The 19,931-nt window shown below is 31.4% G+C and overlaps 1 protein-coding gene across 1 annotated transcript; it reads left to right on the plus strand.

The window, feature by feature from the left end:
* The first annotated feature begins 8,325 nt into the window (after positions 1-8,325).
* On the plus strand, positions 8,326-16,832 carry LOC140440531 (uncharacterized). The gene is made up of 2 exons (XM_072530909.1): positions 8,326-8,477; positions 16,254-16,832. Exons 1-2 carry the CDS (start codon positions 8,454-8,456, stop codon positions 16,572-16,574), a joined length of 345 nt encoding a protein of 114 aa, XP_072387010.1. The 5' UTR covers positions 8,326-8,453; the 3' UTR covers positions 16,575-16,832.
* The last annotated feature ends 3,099 nt before the right edge of the window (positions 16,833-19,931 follow it).

Consider the following 19,931-nt stretch of genomic DNA (forward strand, 5'->3'; position numbering starts at 1 on the left):
TATCCCTACCCCTACAATAAATCAGTTTGAATTATTTCAACTCTTGACTTCCTGCTTATAGGGTTGATGTGTTTTAAATTATTTTTTTTTAGGATTATTTGATTGATATTTAATTTTGTTTTGGGGGTGGTCATGACCACCGGCCCCCCCCCCCTTGGATCCGCCACTGCGTATCAAATATATTCACTTTACTCAATGGGTATAAATAGTATGCTTATAAAGCTTCTACTTACTTTAAACAACCTTAAATAATGATAAAAATGACGTTAATAACAGATTCCAATAATTTGCAACATTTTTTCAAATAATTACCTTACATGTTTACCACATTAATTTGATATTATTCATAGAAATATTTGTACGTATTTGTGTAGGAGTATACTGCACGAGGATACTCATAGACGATTTTTATTAGATTATTTCCCAATAACCAACGCCATTAGATTTGTCAATATTTATTGTCTACTTGCAAATGCAGTGTCTACCCTTCTATTGAGGATTTGGCAAGGTCGATTTAATTTGTGACATAGCTATTACAAATTAACGCTAATTTATAAAATTTGTAATAGACAACAATTCAGTAAACCACAAAATATTTGCTTTCTGTGTTATATACCGTCAACTACAGAAACTATGCATCTACAGGGTGTTCCATTAACTATGTAAATAATTTTTTGACTCCTTGATTAAAAATAAGACCTGTAATGATACTCTGTTTTGAAGCCGTAACAAGCCGTTTAATCCCATTTTTTTTATAGAATCTGTCACAGACAGACAGATAAATATCGTACAAATTTTGTTTTAATTGCAAAATCATTTACTTTTCGAATTCGAATTAAAATGTCCGATGAATGAATGAATTTGTCGATACCTGGCAGGTTTAATTGGTTAAAACAAATAGACTTTGAATAAATTGTTTTGAAAATCAACACTTTGTTTTGGTATATCAAAGCAAGAACGTGAAGCTGTATCTTCACTTGTGTTTCTACTCTACTAACTAACTAACTAGTTTCTTATAGCCTAGTTTCAAAACACTCCCGAACTGGACATCAATTCTTACTTTTATTTTTTTTTTTAATTTTTTTTTAAATTTTTATTTACGTTTTTATTAAATGTATTCACTCTTATATGGTTTTAAAAACTAATGCTAGATATGATCGTCCATCATACTGTGAGTATTCCTTAGTTTACTATACATTCTTTGCATTTAAAGATCACTTGACTCTTACACGGAACTATTTTTTTCAGAACGTGCTAAATTTGTTAGATGACATGCCCAATAAAAGCAGAAACATTCTATGTGGTGACTTCAATATTGAATTGTTATAACAGCTATGATAGATAGATGGATAGAATTTATTCATCCACAAAGTTTACACAATTCTTACAAAAAATGTATAAATCTTATCGGACTAGTCAAAATTTTTAGTAGAAAAGAGTACAATATATAATAAAAGTACATATGATTAAAATAAAACAGTGGTTACAATAAAATAAATAAGAAATAAAAGTTACAAATACAAATTTAGAACTATTGTTGCAAAAATGTTAAAGATTTAAAAATCCGTCAACACTGTAGAATGTGTTGTCCATTAAAAATGAATAGACCGTTCGGCGAAAACCTTTATGTGAAGAATTACTGAGAGTTAATATATTGACTATTTTATTGTAACATTTTATTCCAATATATTCAGGTGCATGTTGGGATATACCTAATCTAGAGAAAGGTTGTCGAAAATTTGATTTACCTCTAGTATCATGTGAGTGAATGTTCCCATTTCTGTCAAACTTGAGCCTGTTTTCCTCAATGTTCAATATTAATTGGAAAATTGAAAGGCTATGTAGTGTTAAAATATTAGACTTCTTAAATAGTGGCTTGCAACTATCTAAAAATGGAACACCATACATACTTCTTAAAACTTTCTTTTGAGCTATAAATGCTCGTTCACGATAAGATGAGCAACCCCAAAATATTAAGCCATACTGAAGTACAGACTGGACTAAACTAAAGTAAATCATTCGCAATGTATCAAATGAGACAGTTTCTTTTAAATTACGCATTATATAGATACATGTACTTAACTTTGCTGATACATGATTTACGTGAGTTTCCCATGTAAGTTTATGATCTAGGGTTACCCCCAAAAATTTCGTTGTAGTATAACTTTCTACTGATTTGCCATCCACATGTAAATAAAAGTCAGAATTTGGAGTTAAGCTTTTTGGTAAGAAACGCATAAAATGTGTTTTTGTTACGTTGAGCTTGAGTCCATTATTTTTACAATATGCGCTAAATTCAGTAGACGCAACATTGGTATTTTCCACCAGTTGTATGGGTTCACTGTGAGACATGAGAATATTGGTATCATCAGCATACTGAACAATTTTATCTGGCATTGATCAAAACGTGTTTAGGTCACTTACAAATATAAGGAAAAATAATGGCTCCAGTATTGAGCCTTGAGGTACACCCATCGTACATTAAAGTGGCCTCGACGTTACATTTTCCACTGTGACTACTTGAGTTCTATTACTTAGATAAGATAGGGCCCAATTGTACGGTATACCACGCACTTCAATACCCTGCAATTTTTGTAATGAGAGTTCACGAGTAACCGTATCAAATGCACGGCTAAGGTCATAAAAAAGACCCAACACATTTAATTTATCATATAATGCTTAATAAATAAATTGAAGACAGTCAGAAATAGCAGTATTTGTAGATTTCTTTTTTCTAAACCCGTTTTGAATAACAAGAAGAATTTTAAAATGTTCTAAATAATCTGTTAATCTATTTGCATAGGCTGCTTCAAATATTTTAGAGAACTGACTTGACACACAAATCAGCCTATAGTTTGCAATACCCGTTGCAGATCCTTTATTTTTAAAAATAGGGATTCCTTTCGATTCCCTTATATTTGAACATATTTCGCATGTAAATGATTCATTTATGAGGTAAGATGTAAAGCTATATAAATGGCAACATGTTTAAAAGCTTTTCCATCAATTGGTATTGGTATTGGTAGCACAATAGCTGATTGTTAAAACAGTACTATCAAAATCGTCTGAGAAGCTCTAAAAGTGTTGCAAAAGAATATTGGTCCATAATAAACGATCTTTGAAATAAAACTAACACAGCTCAAACCTTTTCTCTTCCAAATCCTGAAAATCTAAATGAATACTTCGTTAATGTGAGTAAAAATATAACATCAACTATGTTGTCACAACAAGATCCCATTTCCTATCTACCCAATTAAGAAAAGATGTCGAATTCATTTTTTATAAGACCAGTTGATAAATCTGAGCTGATCAAAACAATCAATAGTATCAAAAGCAAATTTTCCACCAAATTTTCTGGCAAACAGCCAGATCAGCAACGTTGACTTTATAAAATTTCTTGATATTTTCATATCGATTTGTTAAGTAAGAAACTAGCCTAAACCTGCTATGTAATGAGATCTGTTTCGAAGCAAATCAATTTAGCATCTTCCAAAATAACATATTTTTCTTTGTTCAAGTCTCATCTTTAATATGATCTTTCTTTTTGGGGTTCTAATACAGTTGCTTAATCTGATGTTATTTTTAACTTTAAAAAAGAGGAATATAGTATTTGTTTGGCCTCAGCAGAACATATTGCTGAATCTACTTCAAAAATCACTGGATTTTTGCCTATCTATCTGAAAATCCATATCATTCAGTAGAAGAGATTCTTAACGAATAACTAAGAAATTACAGTACCTTTATATACAAGTAACTAAAGTATTTTTATCTATATTTGGGTATCATATGTAGCAACTTATAACTTATTAGTTCCCAAGTTTTTATTATGCAATTTGCAATTTATTTAAATTTTGCAATGGATTGTTTATTTTATTATCTTTTATTTTGTGATATTGACGATTTATATAATTTTAGTAAATCGAAAGTGTTATTGTTATTTTTTGACTTTTTGTAAGCTTTGTCCATAACATTGTACAATTTTCAGTGACAATAAAGCATAATTTCTATTCTATTCTATTGCCTGTTTTAATTTAAATTTCCAGTCAGAGGATTTTTTCTCTTACAGGACCTATTCTGTCATTAATATTTTCTTTATGTATGTCCAAAATAGTTTAGTCTTCGGTTTTGTATATGTATCAAAACCAGTAGTTCAGGTTTACTATTTATTCACTTACCTATATCTTTTACAAGATGTAATTATGCTGTTAATAATTTTATAGATGCATTTGTTCATATTGCAGCGCATGCTAATCAGAGTTTTTAATGAAACAAACGATAAACAGTATTAAGTATGCAAAATATGTTACGCCGCAAAGTATGCTAAGAATACAAAGTATTGAAAATAAGTATTTTAAATTGCGTTGCGAACTCCTCATTAGAATGTAAACTTTGTTTGGTATTGAGAGAGAGGGAGAGAGAGGGAAAGGGAACAATAAATTACAGTCAAGTGCAGTGGTGGCTGGTGGGTAGGGCTACGAGGTGCCGCCCTCTCTAGAAAAATGTTGTAAAAACAATTAATTGTACTTAGTAATTATTTTCATATTCACACTTTTCTTTAAAACTTTAATCCATTAATAGTTATTTAATAGTTATTTAACCAACAAGTGTATTAATAAGGGCGATTAACAATTGAGATATTTTAACGCGTGAGCGAAGCGAGTGCGTTAATGTTCGAGATTGTTAATCGCCATTTTAATTCACGAGTTCGTTACAAAACTTTTCCGTCGACCGTACTTTTCAGAAATAAAGATATCTTAGTTTAAATATTTACTTACTTAACGATAAACAACAATTTTTTCAGCTTTCATTGACTTTATTCAAAGTTTCCTTAGTGGTAGTTTTATTATAGTAAACATTAATATTCGAAATGGCACAATTACTGAAATTAAAGGAAGATATTGATAAATGATTATCTGCTGTATAGCATTTTGACAAATTTATATTTAAGTCTTCTTGGACCTCTGTAAATTCTGTGATGGAAGTTAAATTCTGGTGGAGTTAAATTAAACTCTTCGTCAATATCCATCCTTTGATTTTTCAAATACACAGAATTTTAAACAATAAAGTAAATAATGACACACAATGACAGATAGTACTAACAGCGGCTACTTCATTTTAAATTAATTTTTTAGTGGGAATATAAAAAGGTATATATGTTTGGTTGCCTACACCACAGGTCACTGCCACTCACAGAGCGTTTAATTAATTTATGCAAGCAATGTATGTTGTGTTGCCTATAATGAAATCGTTCATTAATAGAAAATCATTCATTAATAGGGGTCATTAATCAACGATTTTGAGGATGTTAAAATTGATCATAAATGGACGGTCGACGGAAAAATATATTTATCGAAACGAACTAAATTTTACAATAGTTACATTAGTTTACAAAAGTACCAGACTCATCCATATTATATATTCTCATAGGATTGATGATATTTTTATTTTGTATTTCATCTAAAAGGGAAAAAATTAGTCTCTTGCTCTGATAGTTGAGGTAACCTCAGGAGTTCTAAAATAAATCTCTGAATGTCCCTTCAGCAAATCTTTAAACCAAACTGTTTCAGCTGACTTTTTGTTTGCAGAAAACCTGTGTTTATTACCGTTACTCTCCGCAAGTTCATAGGCTATTTCACAAATGTTTTTCTGCGCCATGTCGAATAGTACACAATAATTAGTAGAACACAATAATTTATATTAATTTATTTTACAACTTATTCGATACAACAATTTATTTTCGACTAACTGTTCTCAGCAAAGTTCCCTCTTTAAATATAAAATGCCGTTAGTTCTGGAACTCCCTCGAAGCAGACATGAATTGGCTCGAACATGGGGTAAGACCGGTCTCATCGTGGCTCGCAGCGGTGTTGATCTGAATTGCCTCGAATGAACGGGAACCCAGACTGGTTTTTATAGCGGCTCGGAGAAAATACTAGAATAGAAAAGAATAAGAAATAATATATTTACAGTTTTGTGCGCCATAATATTTATCGTAACACATCTTTAAAACATGTTCATTTAAGTAAGTCTCCAATTCTTTGGGCAATGTTGTAGTGAATCGACCAAGGCATTTCGAATGATCTGTTGCCTAAAAAAAGCACCGATAATGTTTTGACATCTATCTTACGAATAAAGTAGTCTACATTTAGTTCACTTACCAACACATTATGATTTTCGGTCCTTTTTTAAGTACTTAAGAGCAGCAAACGATATTTCTGTAGATAATATACCTACATTTGATTATTATAGAAAATATTCCTGTGTAACTCAAAACTTTATTTGGTAGACTAAGCAGTGTAAAATGGTCCCCGGAGTCATTTTGCCCCAACATAGAGGGAACATTTTACCTCAAAATCTAATTAAATATAAAACCTAATTTACATGAGTAACTTCTGATAATTACAGAAATTCCAACATATATGAAATCAATAGAAAAAATGACTTTTTAAACTACCTTAAAAAATCTACCTATAGAATGACTATATAGAAAATATATCTCTATAGAAAATGACTATAGAGATTACGAAGCAGAGGATCAAGCTTGTTTTAGAGCTTGGCAATCCACAGTAGACCACTTAGTACTCTATTACGCAAGTTATTGAGAAAAAAACAGCCGTCAATAAAGAAGTTCACCTGGTGTACATAGACTTACAAAAAGCATAAGACAGTGTACCCCTCAATAAACTATGGTCAACCCTACAACAAAACCAACATTAAGCATGGCCTTATAAAAGCAGTCCAAAGTCTGTATAATGGAACGACTGCAAAAATTAAAACTGGATCAAGGATATCTGAGGGATTTAAGGTCACGAAAGGACTAAAGCAGGGTTGCTGTATTTCGCCTACCCTTTTCAAAATTTATCTGGAACAAGCACTCAAGATGTGGAAAAGAAAATGTAATGGCATGGGAATCTCTCTCAACGACGAGACTACACTGTACACCTTATGTTTCGCTGATGACCAAATACTGATTGCTCAGGATCATGACGACTTGAGTTACATGACTCGGAAGCTAATAGAAGAATATAACAAATGGGGTCTCGAAGCCAACATTAAGAAAACTGAAACCATGTGTATTGGAGGGACAAAGCAGTCCATTATATTAGACGATGGGGTAGAAATTAGACACTTTGATGAATACAAGTACCTGGGTATGAAGATAACACAAGATGGAACACTCGATGCTGCTATAAAAGACAAAAACATACAGGGTAGAAAAGCCATATCCATGATGAACGGCATTCTGTGGGACCAAACAATATCTAAAGCGAACAAAGAACTCATATACAACACCATACCTAAAAGTGTAATCACATATGGCAGTGAAGTTTGGCCAATGAAACAAAGAACAGAGAAACTGTTACTAGCAACAGAAATGGACTTCTGGAGAAGAGCAGCAGGCAAATCAAAAAGCGATCGGATACCAAATGAGAGAATACGAGAAATGATGGGAGTCAAGCATACAATAGTTGATGACATAAAAACAAAACAGTTAATATGGTACAGCCATGTACAGAGAATGCCAGATGACATGATTCCGAAACAGATTTTGACGTGAACACCACAAGGAAGAAGAAAAAGAGGAAGGCCGAGAAAAAGCTGGAAAGATGGAATTGAAAAAGAACTAGAGGAAAGAGAAATCCCTTAAGGCCTATGGTTAAATAGAGAAGAATGGCGGTTAGGAGTCGGAAGGCGTCGGAGAACGCTGTGAACCGATAGTAGTAGTAGTAAAAAATCTACCTACTTTAATTAAAGCGCCTAAAAACATAACTTTTATAAACGCGAAATTAGCAATACTTCATGTGTTTTTATAGGCTATATTAAAACTAGCCTATAATACTTCGCTTATCTTCACAGCTTTGTACATAAGTGGCTTTTAGTACATACTGAATATAATAAAGAAAGCTAAATGGCGGTTTTATGAAAATTATGAGAAATAGGTTGGATGACCATTTTATCCAAGGGGACCACTTTACCTGACTTTCTTCTATATATACTTATATAAATAAATAATGTGTGATAATTAAATAATTTGTTTTCTGTCAAACTTGTTTTATTAATCAATAAAGTGCCATTTTTATCCGGTAAAGTGTTAATTTAATATACGATTGAGTATGTAGTAAAATACCACAATATCAATCTAAATGCGAAAAAGATATTTACAGCATAAAAATTTCCTAATCGGAAGTATTAATTTTCCGACTAATTAGAACCTCTTTTTTCGACACATTCATCATTTCGGAGCGTAAAATCCCGGCTTCACTAAAAAAAGTGCGAAACATCCTTGACGCCATAAAACATCTCAGGTAGATATAAAGGTATATAAAAAGAATAATTTGCCTATTTACGAGATATTCTTCTTTTTAAGTTTATCGCTAAATTGCTACTCAACGAATAATTACTGAAAATCGTGTTTGTGTGTATAATTTGTTTACTTTGAAGAGCATTTTAAGATGAGGGGTGTATCTGCAATAGTGGTGAGTTTGTTCGTTTAATTTTTGATAAATGTAAAAATAATAACATTAATTCGATGCTACATTCTTTTCTTTTATTAAATTTATCTTTTTAGCACGAAAATAAAAAACCACGTTCTTCTTTCAGTTAGTGGTACCATATATGTAGTTTATATAAGGCTACAGTGGTAGATTTTCTCAACTCTAACCATTTTTCGTACTAGTCCTAGTCAATTATTTTAATTTTCCCATGGTTTTTCTTTCTTTATTGGCTATTTCAAACTATTGTTTACTTGAGTCTTCTTTCCTTCTATTTCTTTTTTTTTTCGTATACCCTTTTGAAAAGGTCCATCTTGCAAATCGTTGTTCCCTATTTTATTTAATATGGGTTTCTATTCTAATTGGTCTCTTATTCCATCATTTCTAATTCCATTAAATTTCGTTATTCTTGCTATACTTCTGAGATTTTGTATCTCTGTTGCGTTTATCTTGCTATTATGCTTGTCCATGTTTCACTTGCGTGTAGTATTACCGATTTGGCTATGGCCTTATACACGTGTAATTTCGTATTTCTTCCTATTTTGTTCGTTCTTAGTACAGTTTTTTTTATAGCATAATATATTAAGTACGTTTTGTTTGTTCTATTCGCTATGTCAACATCCATTTTTCAGCATTTGTTATCATAACTCCTATAGTTCAATTAATGAAAGTAAAATACAACGTATCTGTATATTTTTCTCAGCCTGGACCGATTTGCACCAAAATTTGGCTATGGTTCTACTTACGAGAGGAAAAATTTTGTATTTTTACAAAAAAATCTCTTTTTTTTTCAATTGAATCGAAAACTGCATATAGAACTACATATAGAAAAGCAAAACCTACAATTTTCTACTCTAAAAAGTTTTCGATTTATTTGAAAAAAAAAGGGAGTGCAAAAAGGAAGGAATAAATTTATATTTAAATGGGAATAAGCCACATTAAAGGTTAAAATACGTTTATTGACGTTTCAATTTCCACTTCGGAAATCGTTCTCAAAATACAAACATTAGTAAATTAAACAAATTTTGTTTTTTGTTACTTAGTGAAAAATTCTTCTAATAATTTAATTTTATCTGACTCATCTATATTGACAATTCAGACATACCTTATACATTTTAAAGTAGACGACTTTAAAATGATATTGCCAATATTGTTGAGTTGCGTTCCTGGGACGACTTTACTTATAAGATAGTTCATTCGATTACATGAAATCAACTTTAACTTGAGAATATCCGTCAGAAAAGATCATAACATGTAATTCGTCTTTAAAAAGACAAACACATGCCATGATGACAGTAAAATTCTCCCGTTAGTGATTCCATAGTAAATTATGAGGGAAAAACCAGGAAAAAAACCTCATAATACTATCCCGACATGGTAAGTATTTGATCGTGCATTTAGTTTACCTTCAATAAAGACCAAATTCCGATTTTATATGTTTGTTATTTAAAAAACATAAATAATGTATTCTCCATATGTTACTGACTTACCAATACTGGTATTTTCCTTTTAATAACTTCCTCTTTCAATATGGGTAACCAGATCCTACTACATTCTGCCGAGGAATTCGCGACACAATTGGTCTCATTTAGCATAATTAGAGCCGCTTCTTTGATTTTTCTCTTTTTACCATCCGTTTCTTTTGGGACTATATTTGAATCATTCCATTGAACCCTATGTTCATTATCCCATGCGTGTTTACAGATTTGAGATCTATCAAATTCTCTATTTTTAATATAGGATTGATGTTCACTTATTCTAACATTTAATGGTCTTGATGTTTTACCTAAATAAAACTGATCGCATTCACAAGGTATTTTATAAATGCAATTCTTTGTCCTTTCTTGTTCATTGTTAGGTTTGGTTTTGGACAAAATAGATCTCAACGTGTTTGTTGTTTTGAATGTTGTTGAAATGTTGAATTTATTTCCTATCCTTTTAAGCTTTTCCGATAATCCTTTTATGTATGGTATTGTTATTTTCCTCGTATTATTCGTTGCATATGTTGTAGGATCTCGTTCTAAGTTGTTTTGTTCTATTCGATCGATTGTTGAAAATTCCCTATTTATAAACGATAAAGGATAATCATTTTTTAATAAAACAGATGTTAACAAATGTTTTTCCTCCAAGAACGAATTTTCGTTAGAGCAAGTAATTTTGGCTCTATCGTATAAGGATTTAATAATTCCCTTTTTAATATTAATATTGTGATTTGATTTGAAATTTAAATATCTGTTGGTGTGTGTTGGTTTTCTATACACCTGAGTTTCGTATCCAGTATCGTTCTTAGAGATTAAAACATCCAGAAAAGGTAATGTGTTATTATATTCCTTTTCCATGGTAAATGTTATTGTCTCTTCTTTATCGTTTATATCATTTAGGAATGTGTCCAACAACTCTGATCCATGAGGCCATATTGAGAATACATCATCTACATACCTCCACCATACTGAGGGTTTTAAATTTTGTTTAGAAATAATATTTGTTTCAAAATCTTCCATAAATATATCGGCTAATAATGGAGATAAACTAGAGCCCATTGCTAGTCCAAAACTTTGTTTATAGAAAAAAATAAATTTCTACAAACAAAGTTTTGGACTAGCAATGGGCTCTAGTTTATCTCCATTATTAGCTGATATATTTATGGAAGATTTTGAATCAAATATTATTTTTAAACAAAATTTAAAACCCTCAGTATGGTGGAGGTATGTAGATGATGTATTCTCAATATGGCCTCATGGATCAGAGTTGTTGGACACATTCCTAAATGATATAAACGATAAAGAAGAGACAATAACATTTACCATGGAAAAGGAATATAATAACACATTACCTTTTCTGGATGTTTTAATCTCTAAGAACGATACTGGATACGAAACTCAGGTGTATAGAAAACCAACACACACCAACAGATATTTAAATTTTAAATCAAATCACAATATTAATATTAAAAAGGGAATTATTAAATCCTTATACGATAGAGCCAAAATTACTTGCTCTAACGAAAATTCGTTCTTGGAGGAAAAACATTTGTTAACATCTGTTTTATTAAAAAATGATTATCCTTTATCGTTTATAAATAGGGAATTTTCAACAATCGATCGAATAGAACAAAACAACTTAGAACGAGATCCTACAACATATGCAACGAATAATACGAGGAAAATAACAATACCATACATAAAAGGATTATCGGAAAAGCTTAAAAGGATAGGAAATAAATTCAACATTTCAACAACATTCAAAACAACAAACACGTTGAGATCTATCTTGTCCAAAACCAAACCTAACAATGAACAAAAAAGGACAAAGAATTGCATTTATAAAATACCTTGTGAATGCGATCAGTTTTATTTAGGTGAAACATCAAGACCATTAAATGTTAGAATAAGTGAACATCAATCGTATATTAAAAATAGAGAATTTGATAGATCTCAAATCTGTAAACACGCATGGGATAATGAACATAGGGTTCAATGGAATGATTCAAATATAGTCCTAAAAGAAACGAATGGTAAAAAGAGAAAAATCAAAGAAGCGGCTCTAATTATGCTAAATGAGACCAATTGTGTCGCGAATTCCTCGGCAGAATGTAGTAGGATCTGGTTACCCATATTGAAAGAGGAAGTTATTAAAAGGAAAATACCAGTATTGGTAAGTCAGTAACATATGGAGAATACATCATTTATGTTTTTTAAATAACAAACATATAAAATCGGAATTTGGTGTTTATTGAAGGTAAACTAAATGCACGATCAAATACTTACCATGTCGGGATAGTATTATGAGGTTTTTTTCCTGGTTTTTCCCTCATAATTTACTATGGAATCACTAACGGGAGAATTTTACTGTCATCATGGCATGTGTTTGTCTTTTTAAAGACGAATTACATGTTATGATCTTTTCTGACGGATATTCTCAAGTTAAAGTTGATTTCATGTAATCGAATGAACTATCTTATAAGTAAAGTCGTCCCAGGAACGCAACTCAACAATATTGGCAATATCATTTTAAAATCGTCTACTTTAAAATGTATAAGGTATGTCTGAATTGTCAATATAGATGAGTCAGATAAAATTAAATTATTAGAAGAATTTTTCACTAAGTAACAAAAAACAAAATTTGTTTAATTTACTAATGTTTGTATTTTGAGAACGATTTCCGAAGTGGAAATTGAAACGTCAATAAACGTATTTTAACCTTTAATGTGGCTTATTCCCATTTAAATATAAATTAATTTAAAATGCCATAAGAAAATAGCTTCAGAACAATATTAAGGAAGGAATATACAAAATCCTTCTTTCACTTCAAACTCAATTTTTTTCAAAACATTTTAAACTAGCCAAACTTCTAGAACATACTATAAGTACATCAATAAAGTGAATTGTAAAGGGGTAACAATTATTTTGAATTACGGTGGTAATTAGGGGGTGATTATCTCGTTGTTTGTAGCTAAAAAAAAAAAAATACGGAACAACCTTATTTTTGTCTTAACTCCCTTAGAATTAGTGTTACAGACTTTTATAAAAACATAAAAAAAGAGTTTCCCACGAAAAATGCAGGGGTTTCTACAGGCACTATAAATCCACCATTCTTTTTTTGTTTTTTATAAGACACATTTTTTATATTAAATTTTTTTTTTGATAAAATACTTACCTACTATTTGACTAATTCGCAAAAATTCCTTATTTTGCAGTAATTTATAAATTTTAAAAACTTTATTTTCTGCATAATCACAAAAAATACTAGCTACTTAAAAAGTACGGAAATTAATGAGCTATTGAAGTGTGCTAAACCTCAGCTATATCGACCAATTGTTTGTAAGTTATTTAATTTGTTTAACCCGGAGGCGAATATTTAACTAACTGTACTTGCCCAAATAGTAACTCTAGAGGTGCTCTAGAGGTATTTAGCAGATCGAAATCGATTCTTTAAGAGCGTAGGCGCAAAATTTCGGGACAATGCTTTTTAAATGTATTAATTTTTTTCGAATCCTGAGAAAACTAATAAATATTTTTGAAAAATTTAAACGCAGAATGAAAGATTACATTATTACTGAGGACCGAAAGTCCCTGAAAACTTCTATAATGTTTATTTTAATAAGTTACAGCGGTGAAAAAGAAAAGAAAATTTAGTGTAATTTTTAATTTCAAATATCTCATCCAAAAAAACTTTTTGTTTATTCTAAGGGACTTTCGGCCCTCAGTAATAATGCAATCTTTCATTCTGCATTTAAATTTTTCAAAAATATTTATTAGTTTTCTCAGGATTTGAAAAAAATTAATGCATTTAAAAAGCATTGGCCCGAAATTTTGCGCCTACGCTCTTAAGGTATATTAAAAAATTTCAAGATTTTTTTAAAATTGTTTGTAAAAAATCGTTTGAAAAACACACGACTTTTTAGCTTACGAACATTTTTAATATCTTTGATATTTTTATGTCACACGCTTGTAAGTAGGCTCACTGAAAAGATGATGGAAAAACACAATATTACAAAAACCTTCAACAGGAATCAAGATGAGATTTTTTTTCTCTTTAAATCATATTTACATTGTTTATTAACATTTAGAGCTGAAAATTAAGACCAAGCTCCGTTTTTTTTAGAATGGTACTCCAAATTGGAGGTCGCTGAAAAAATTTGTAATACTTTAGTGTCTATCGCACACAGAAGCTTCATTTTTTAATACGAACTGTGCTATTTTCACTTCCCGGGAAAATCGAAAAATTCGAGAAAAATCAATTAGTTAAATTTTTCCATAAAATTTAATTTTCCATTATTTCGTAAGAAGTATTCAAATTTTATTGATTAATGTATGTTATTAATATAAATGTACAATAATAATTATTAATTCTTCTTGTTAAGTACAAAAAGATTCTTTTCAAAATTTATTTTAAAACCATTTATTCAGAGAGTGTAAGAAAATACGTGGATATATATATATATATATATATATATATATATATATATATATATATATATATATATATATATATATATTTAAATCTCTCCATATATATATATATATATATATATATATATATATATATATATATATATATATATATATATATATTTAAATTATGTGCCATACATTTTCTTCCCAGGCAACTGAAGGCCTTCCCCTCCTTCTTCTTTGTTGTAGTATATAATTTAAAGCTTTCTTTGGCCATCTATCTTCATTCACTCGCTTCACGTGACTATACCACACTAGTTGTCTCGTTTCAATTATGTCTACACTGGAATATAAAGTATTTGTCCCCCTTCTAATATCTTCATTCCTGATATGATCTTTTTTGGATACACCACACTCTCTCCTTAGAAAATCTATGTCTACTACTTCTATTCTTTTTCTATCTTTTTTCGTGATCTGCCAAACTTCTGTCCCATAACACATAATAGGCTCTACCAAGGTTCGATAGATTGCCAATTTCGTTTCTTGTCTAATATCTTTAGACCATAGTAGAGAGTTTAGAATGTTTTCCGCTTTTTTCCCTGCTGCGTTCTGTTTTCGATGTCTCTTTTAGTTCTCTTTTAGTAGTGCCATCTTTAGATATTATAGATCCCAGATATTTATATTTATTGCATATTTATATTTATATTCATTGCATGTTTTTGTGTTTCTAATTTCTAACTTTGGATCTTCTTCATCATCTCCTATTTTAAGATACTCTGTCTTTGACATATTCATATTGAGGCCCCATTTTTCATATTCTTTCTTTAGTTTTCTAAACATGTAGGCCATGTCTTCCTCATCATTCGCTACGACTACCTGATCATCTGCGAAAAATAAAGTTGTTAGACATTTACCACCGCCTATGCCTATTCCCATTCCGAATACTTGTTTCCGCCACTGCTCTAGCGATGATTGAAATATATATATTTTAAATAAGGTCGGAGATAGACAACATCCTTGTTTAAGCCCCTTTGTTATTGGAAATGATTCAGATATAAAGTTTCCTTCTTTAACGACACTTACTCTTTACTGAGTTTACTGATAGCAACCACGTACTCTTTACTGAGACCTACTTTCGTCAATGTTTGGAACAGTTTTTTCAAAGGTACCGTATATCGTAGAAATAATATACATTAACTATTAAAATTTAAATATTTTTTACGAAATAATTGCAATAACTTTTTTATGGAAAAAATTTATTTATTTTTCTGGGATTTTCCGATTTTTGCGGAAGGTGAAAGTAGACTAGTTCTGATTATTTTGTAGAGCTGTTAGGCCGCTCCACGGAGTTATTTTGCAGAGCAGTCAACAAAACCGTGATAGCCTTGATGATCGCCAACATCCAGACCGGATAAGGCACTGAAGAAGAGAAGATTTAAAAAAAATAAGAAGGTTTCACTTATGCAACTTGCATGCTTTAGCTGCATTAATGAAGGTACTAAGACCAAAGGTAATTTCAGGAGCGGATAAAATCCGAGTATAGAAAAAAAAAACAGCAGTGAGATCAACATTACCTTTACTATCCAAACCTGAAACTGTACAAATTGTTTATGAAGATTCAGATCACTGCAGTATAGTATCGAGATAAATCGGTGATGATTAATACATACTTTATTTTGAATACGTTCAATAACTCTAATGATACTCTTACTAAGCACATCCCCAAAGCTTGTTTAGATATATTTTTATAATACAATCCTAGAAGTGTGCAATCATACATTTAGAAAAACCAGTCTGCCAACTCAGAGTGTAGATTATTAGAAATGTCTCCATAAAGTGGGAGTTAAACATTTTTTTTTTGTTTTAGGCATCCTTTTGCGCCATCCTTTTAGTAATCCAAACTATATCTGCAGCACCTGCGCCGGATCCCCATTGGGGAGGAGGACATGGTTACGGAGGAACAAAAATAATCGTGATTAAAAAAATAGGATATGGCGGTGGTGGCTATGGACATCATCACGGTGGATATGGCGGAGGACACGGTGGTGGTTACGGAGGCGGCTACGGCGGCGGCGGCGGTTATGGTGGGGGCGGTGGATGGGGAGGAGGCGGTGGCTATGGGGGCGGATATGGAGGTGGCGGTGGATTTGGGTTCGGCGGAGGTGGGGGTTACGGATATGGAAAATAAGTCAAAACCAGTGACGATAGTTCAACTGAAAGTGATAAAAACTATTGTTAATGATATGTTCATACCGAATTTTATATGTGGACTAGATAAAATCGTATATTTCGTTTACCTTTATTGAATATCGTAAAATGTTTTTGTAATTAGAGTATTTATTTTTATTTGTTTGATATTGTGGCTAATACTCTAAGTATAACAGAACCGATGTGATAAATTAAAAAAATTATTTTTAATTGTACTAATAAAGATTTTTGAGCTCTAGTCTTTCTAATTGTAGTTTTCTTATTAGAAATAATCGTAAGATAATTGGTAGAATTCTTTATGTATGAGGAATCAAATATATAAGTACTACCTTTTTTTTCCCAAAAAAGGCAGTCAAAATGAAAAAAAGAATAGTTAAGATTATACTCTATATATCACAACACTCGATAACAAATAGTTTTCAGTTAATAAATCTTCTTCTGCTTCTTGTAGTTCCTTCTCCTATCTGAGGTTGGCTATCATCACAGCTATCCGTACCTTATTAGCGGCTGCTCTGAAAAGATCTACTGAGCTGCAACTATACTCTTTTACTCTTGATTACTGGATCTTTTGCATTATGAGCCTTAATATCTCATAATTCGCACCTCTGATAATGTGGCCTAAATATTCCAGCTTTCTTGTTTTGATGTGGTTTATGACCTCGCAATCCTTTTGTAGCCTTCTTAACACTTCTGCATTTGTAACTTGTTGGGTCCATGGTATTTTCAAAATCCTTCTATAGCACTACATCTCAAATGATTCTAACTTCTTTATATTATCCACTTTTAGTGTCCAGCAGTGTCCAGCTAAGAGCTTTTATCCTCAGCTCCAGAGAAAGGTCTCGATTAACAAACATTGTTTTCATTTTTATAAATGTTTGTGTTGCAATTTCAATGCATGTCCTTATTTCTCTACCTTGGTCATTGTTTTCATTTACCCAGGTTCCCAGATATTTGTAGTTATTTACTATTTCTACTTGTTTTCCCTCGATATCTAGCCTTCCTACTGTATGTTGCTTAGAAATAACCATGCATTTGGTTTTCTTAACGTTCATTTGTAGTCCATATTTTATACTGACTTGATGTAATCTATTTACTAAGCGTTGCAGTGCTTCTAGACTGCATTTCGTTAATAAATCACGAAAATATAAATCCGAAGATTTCTATTGACGAAACCAAAATTCAGATTTTGCTTGAATCTTTGCCTTCTATCTTCTATAAATTGCAAGGCAAAACGTATGATGCTATAAGATGTAAGAGAGATATGGAGAATCTAAAAGTTGCATTCCACAATATATCTACTCATCTAAGCAAAAGTCCTTGGCGAATTGGTCTCTGTATATCCGCTTATAAGTATTTCACCTTAATAGGGATCATCAGAGCGACTGTTACAGAATCTCTAAAGGTGAAACCAAATCTTTTTCGTCAAAAGAAACAACAATAAAATGGCTTCAATATGGACCCTATGAACTGTCTTTTCTTTTAATTTTCAGTTAATTTTAAATTATGATTGTACTGATATTCTTTGTAGTACAGAAAAAAACTTCAGTGACTCAAGCAGTATTAACTTTGAGGGCTATTATCAAGCTGTATTATATAACAGAAGTGAAAAAGTTCACAGTGGTGTCCTGATATTTGTAAGACAATCATTGGTATTTAAAGCTCCGCAGTAAAATATTTGGGGGAGCAAAAAACTCAGCTGTATGTCTTTAAGGATGTGTTCTCAGCTACCCCTCTTATACTTATAAGTTATCAGTGTAAACATTAAATGGTCTATAGAATCTTCATATTCCAAACCAACGCCTTCATCTGAGTCAAATATGAGTCTGAAGAACATCAGAAGCCACGTTAGCTTGGAAAATCCAATTACCATTTTAAGCAACAACAAAAGTGAAGTGGAAAACACAAAAATAGTCACAGACAAGCAGGCCATCGAAATTTGCAAATCTAAGAATGCTTTTTATTCTCATTTTAACAAGATTAAGGGAACCGGATATCTTGAAAGCCATTAAACTACATCTTGCTTTTCTACACGACCAACCTGCTTCAGTATGTTACAAAGGATTCACAAACACAAGCGTTAAACTCTTTTTTTCTTCTGAAGGACTTCCCACTAAGGCTGAAGATCTACGAAAAATCCTTCTAGAATTTAACGATGCCTATGGAATTCGTCCAACTGAGGTGGAAGCTGATATTGCTGCTTTTAGGTCGTTTCACACTTCGGAAAGAATTATTCACTTGCAAAAATCAAGGAAAAGTCACCGAACCTACTATTCCGTTGCCTCTCCAAAACGAAATTTTTAAATAATATGACGTGTTCTGTGGGACTAGAAACCTCAAATTATTTTAGTGATGACAACTTTAGCATGGTTTTGATTAATATTCGTTCTATAAGATATAAAACAGATGAATTATTTTTGTTTCTAGAGAAATTAGGATTTCCCCCGATAGTTGCGGTTACCAAGCACTGGCTTGAAGTCAACAAACCTTTTTTGTAGAAAAATATACTACAATTGCTAGGTATGATCGTCCAAGTTTAGCTCATGGTGGCATCTTAATTCTTTCTACAAATAATGATTTCTCTCCTATAACAAAATATGACTTTCTGTTGAATGAATCCTTTTTTGAGTTTTCATTGGTTTATAACAAGAATCTTAATCTATACATTCTTTGCATTTATAGATCACCTGATTCTTTCACGGAACTATTTTTTCACAACCTGTTAAATTTATTAAACGACCTGCCTAATAAAAGCAGAAAGATTCTATGCGGTGACTTGAATATAAATTACGCTGTTGCTTGTGTTACCCAATTATTCTAGGACAATATATTCGAATCGTATGGTTTCACAATGCACGTTAATTCTCCTACAAGAATCACTAAAACAACATTTACCATAATTGATTCTATTGTCTCAGATTTCTCACCTCTTGATGTAAGCTCTACAATTATTAATGGAGGACTATCTGATCATGAAGCAGTATATATCAAGTTTAACACTCTTAAAAAACAATCCTCGAAAGCTCAACGTTTAGGTAGGATTTTTTCCGCTCAGAACTTTCGTAAATTCCAAAACTTGTGCTTGACTTCTGAGAGGCACTTTCCCTCTGTGGACATGGACTATAATTTCAGTGATTTTTTAGATAGGCTTGTCTGTATTTTCAATACGAAATTTCCTTTAATAAAAATTAAGCAAAAACATCACAAACGCTTGATTACCAAAGGTATCCGCATATCAGCCAAGAATATGCGTTCACTACTGAAAATCAAGAAATTTACTACCAACATCTTTGTCATTTAATATATCTCCAAGTACAGAGGAACCTATCTAAAACTTATC

The sequence above is a fragment of the Diabrotica undecimpunctata genome, chromosome 5, assembly GCF_040954645.1.
Source record: "Diabrotica undecimpunctata isolate CICGRU chromosome 5, icDiaUnde3, whole genome shotgun sequence".
Lineage (NCBI taxonomy): Eukaryota > Metazoa > Arthropoda > Insecta > Coleoptera > Chrysomelidae > Diabrotica > Diabrotica undecimpunctata.

Bases quoted from the DNA above. Each gene is read 5' to 3' on its own strand.
- LOC140440531 (XM_072530909.1), top strand. From the start codon at position 8,454: ATGAGGGGTGTATCTGCAATAGTG. The intron at 8,478-16,253 runs GTGAGTTTGTTC...TTTTTGTTTTAG, and splicing joins GGGGTGTATCTGCAATAGTG to GCATCCTTTTGCGCCATCCT.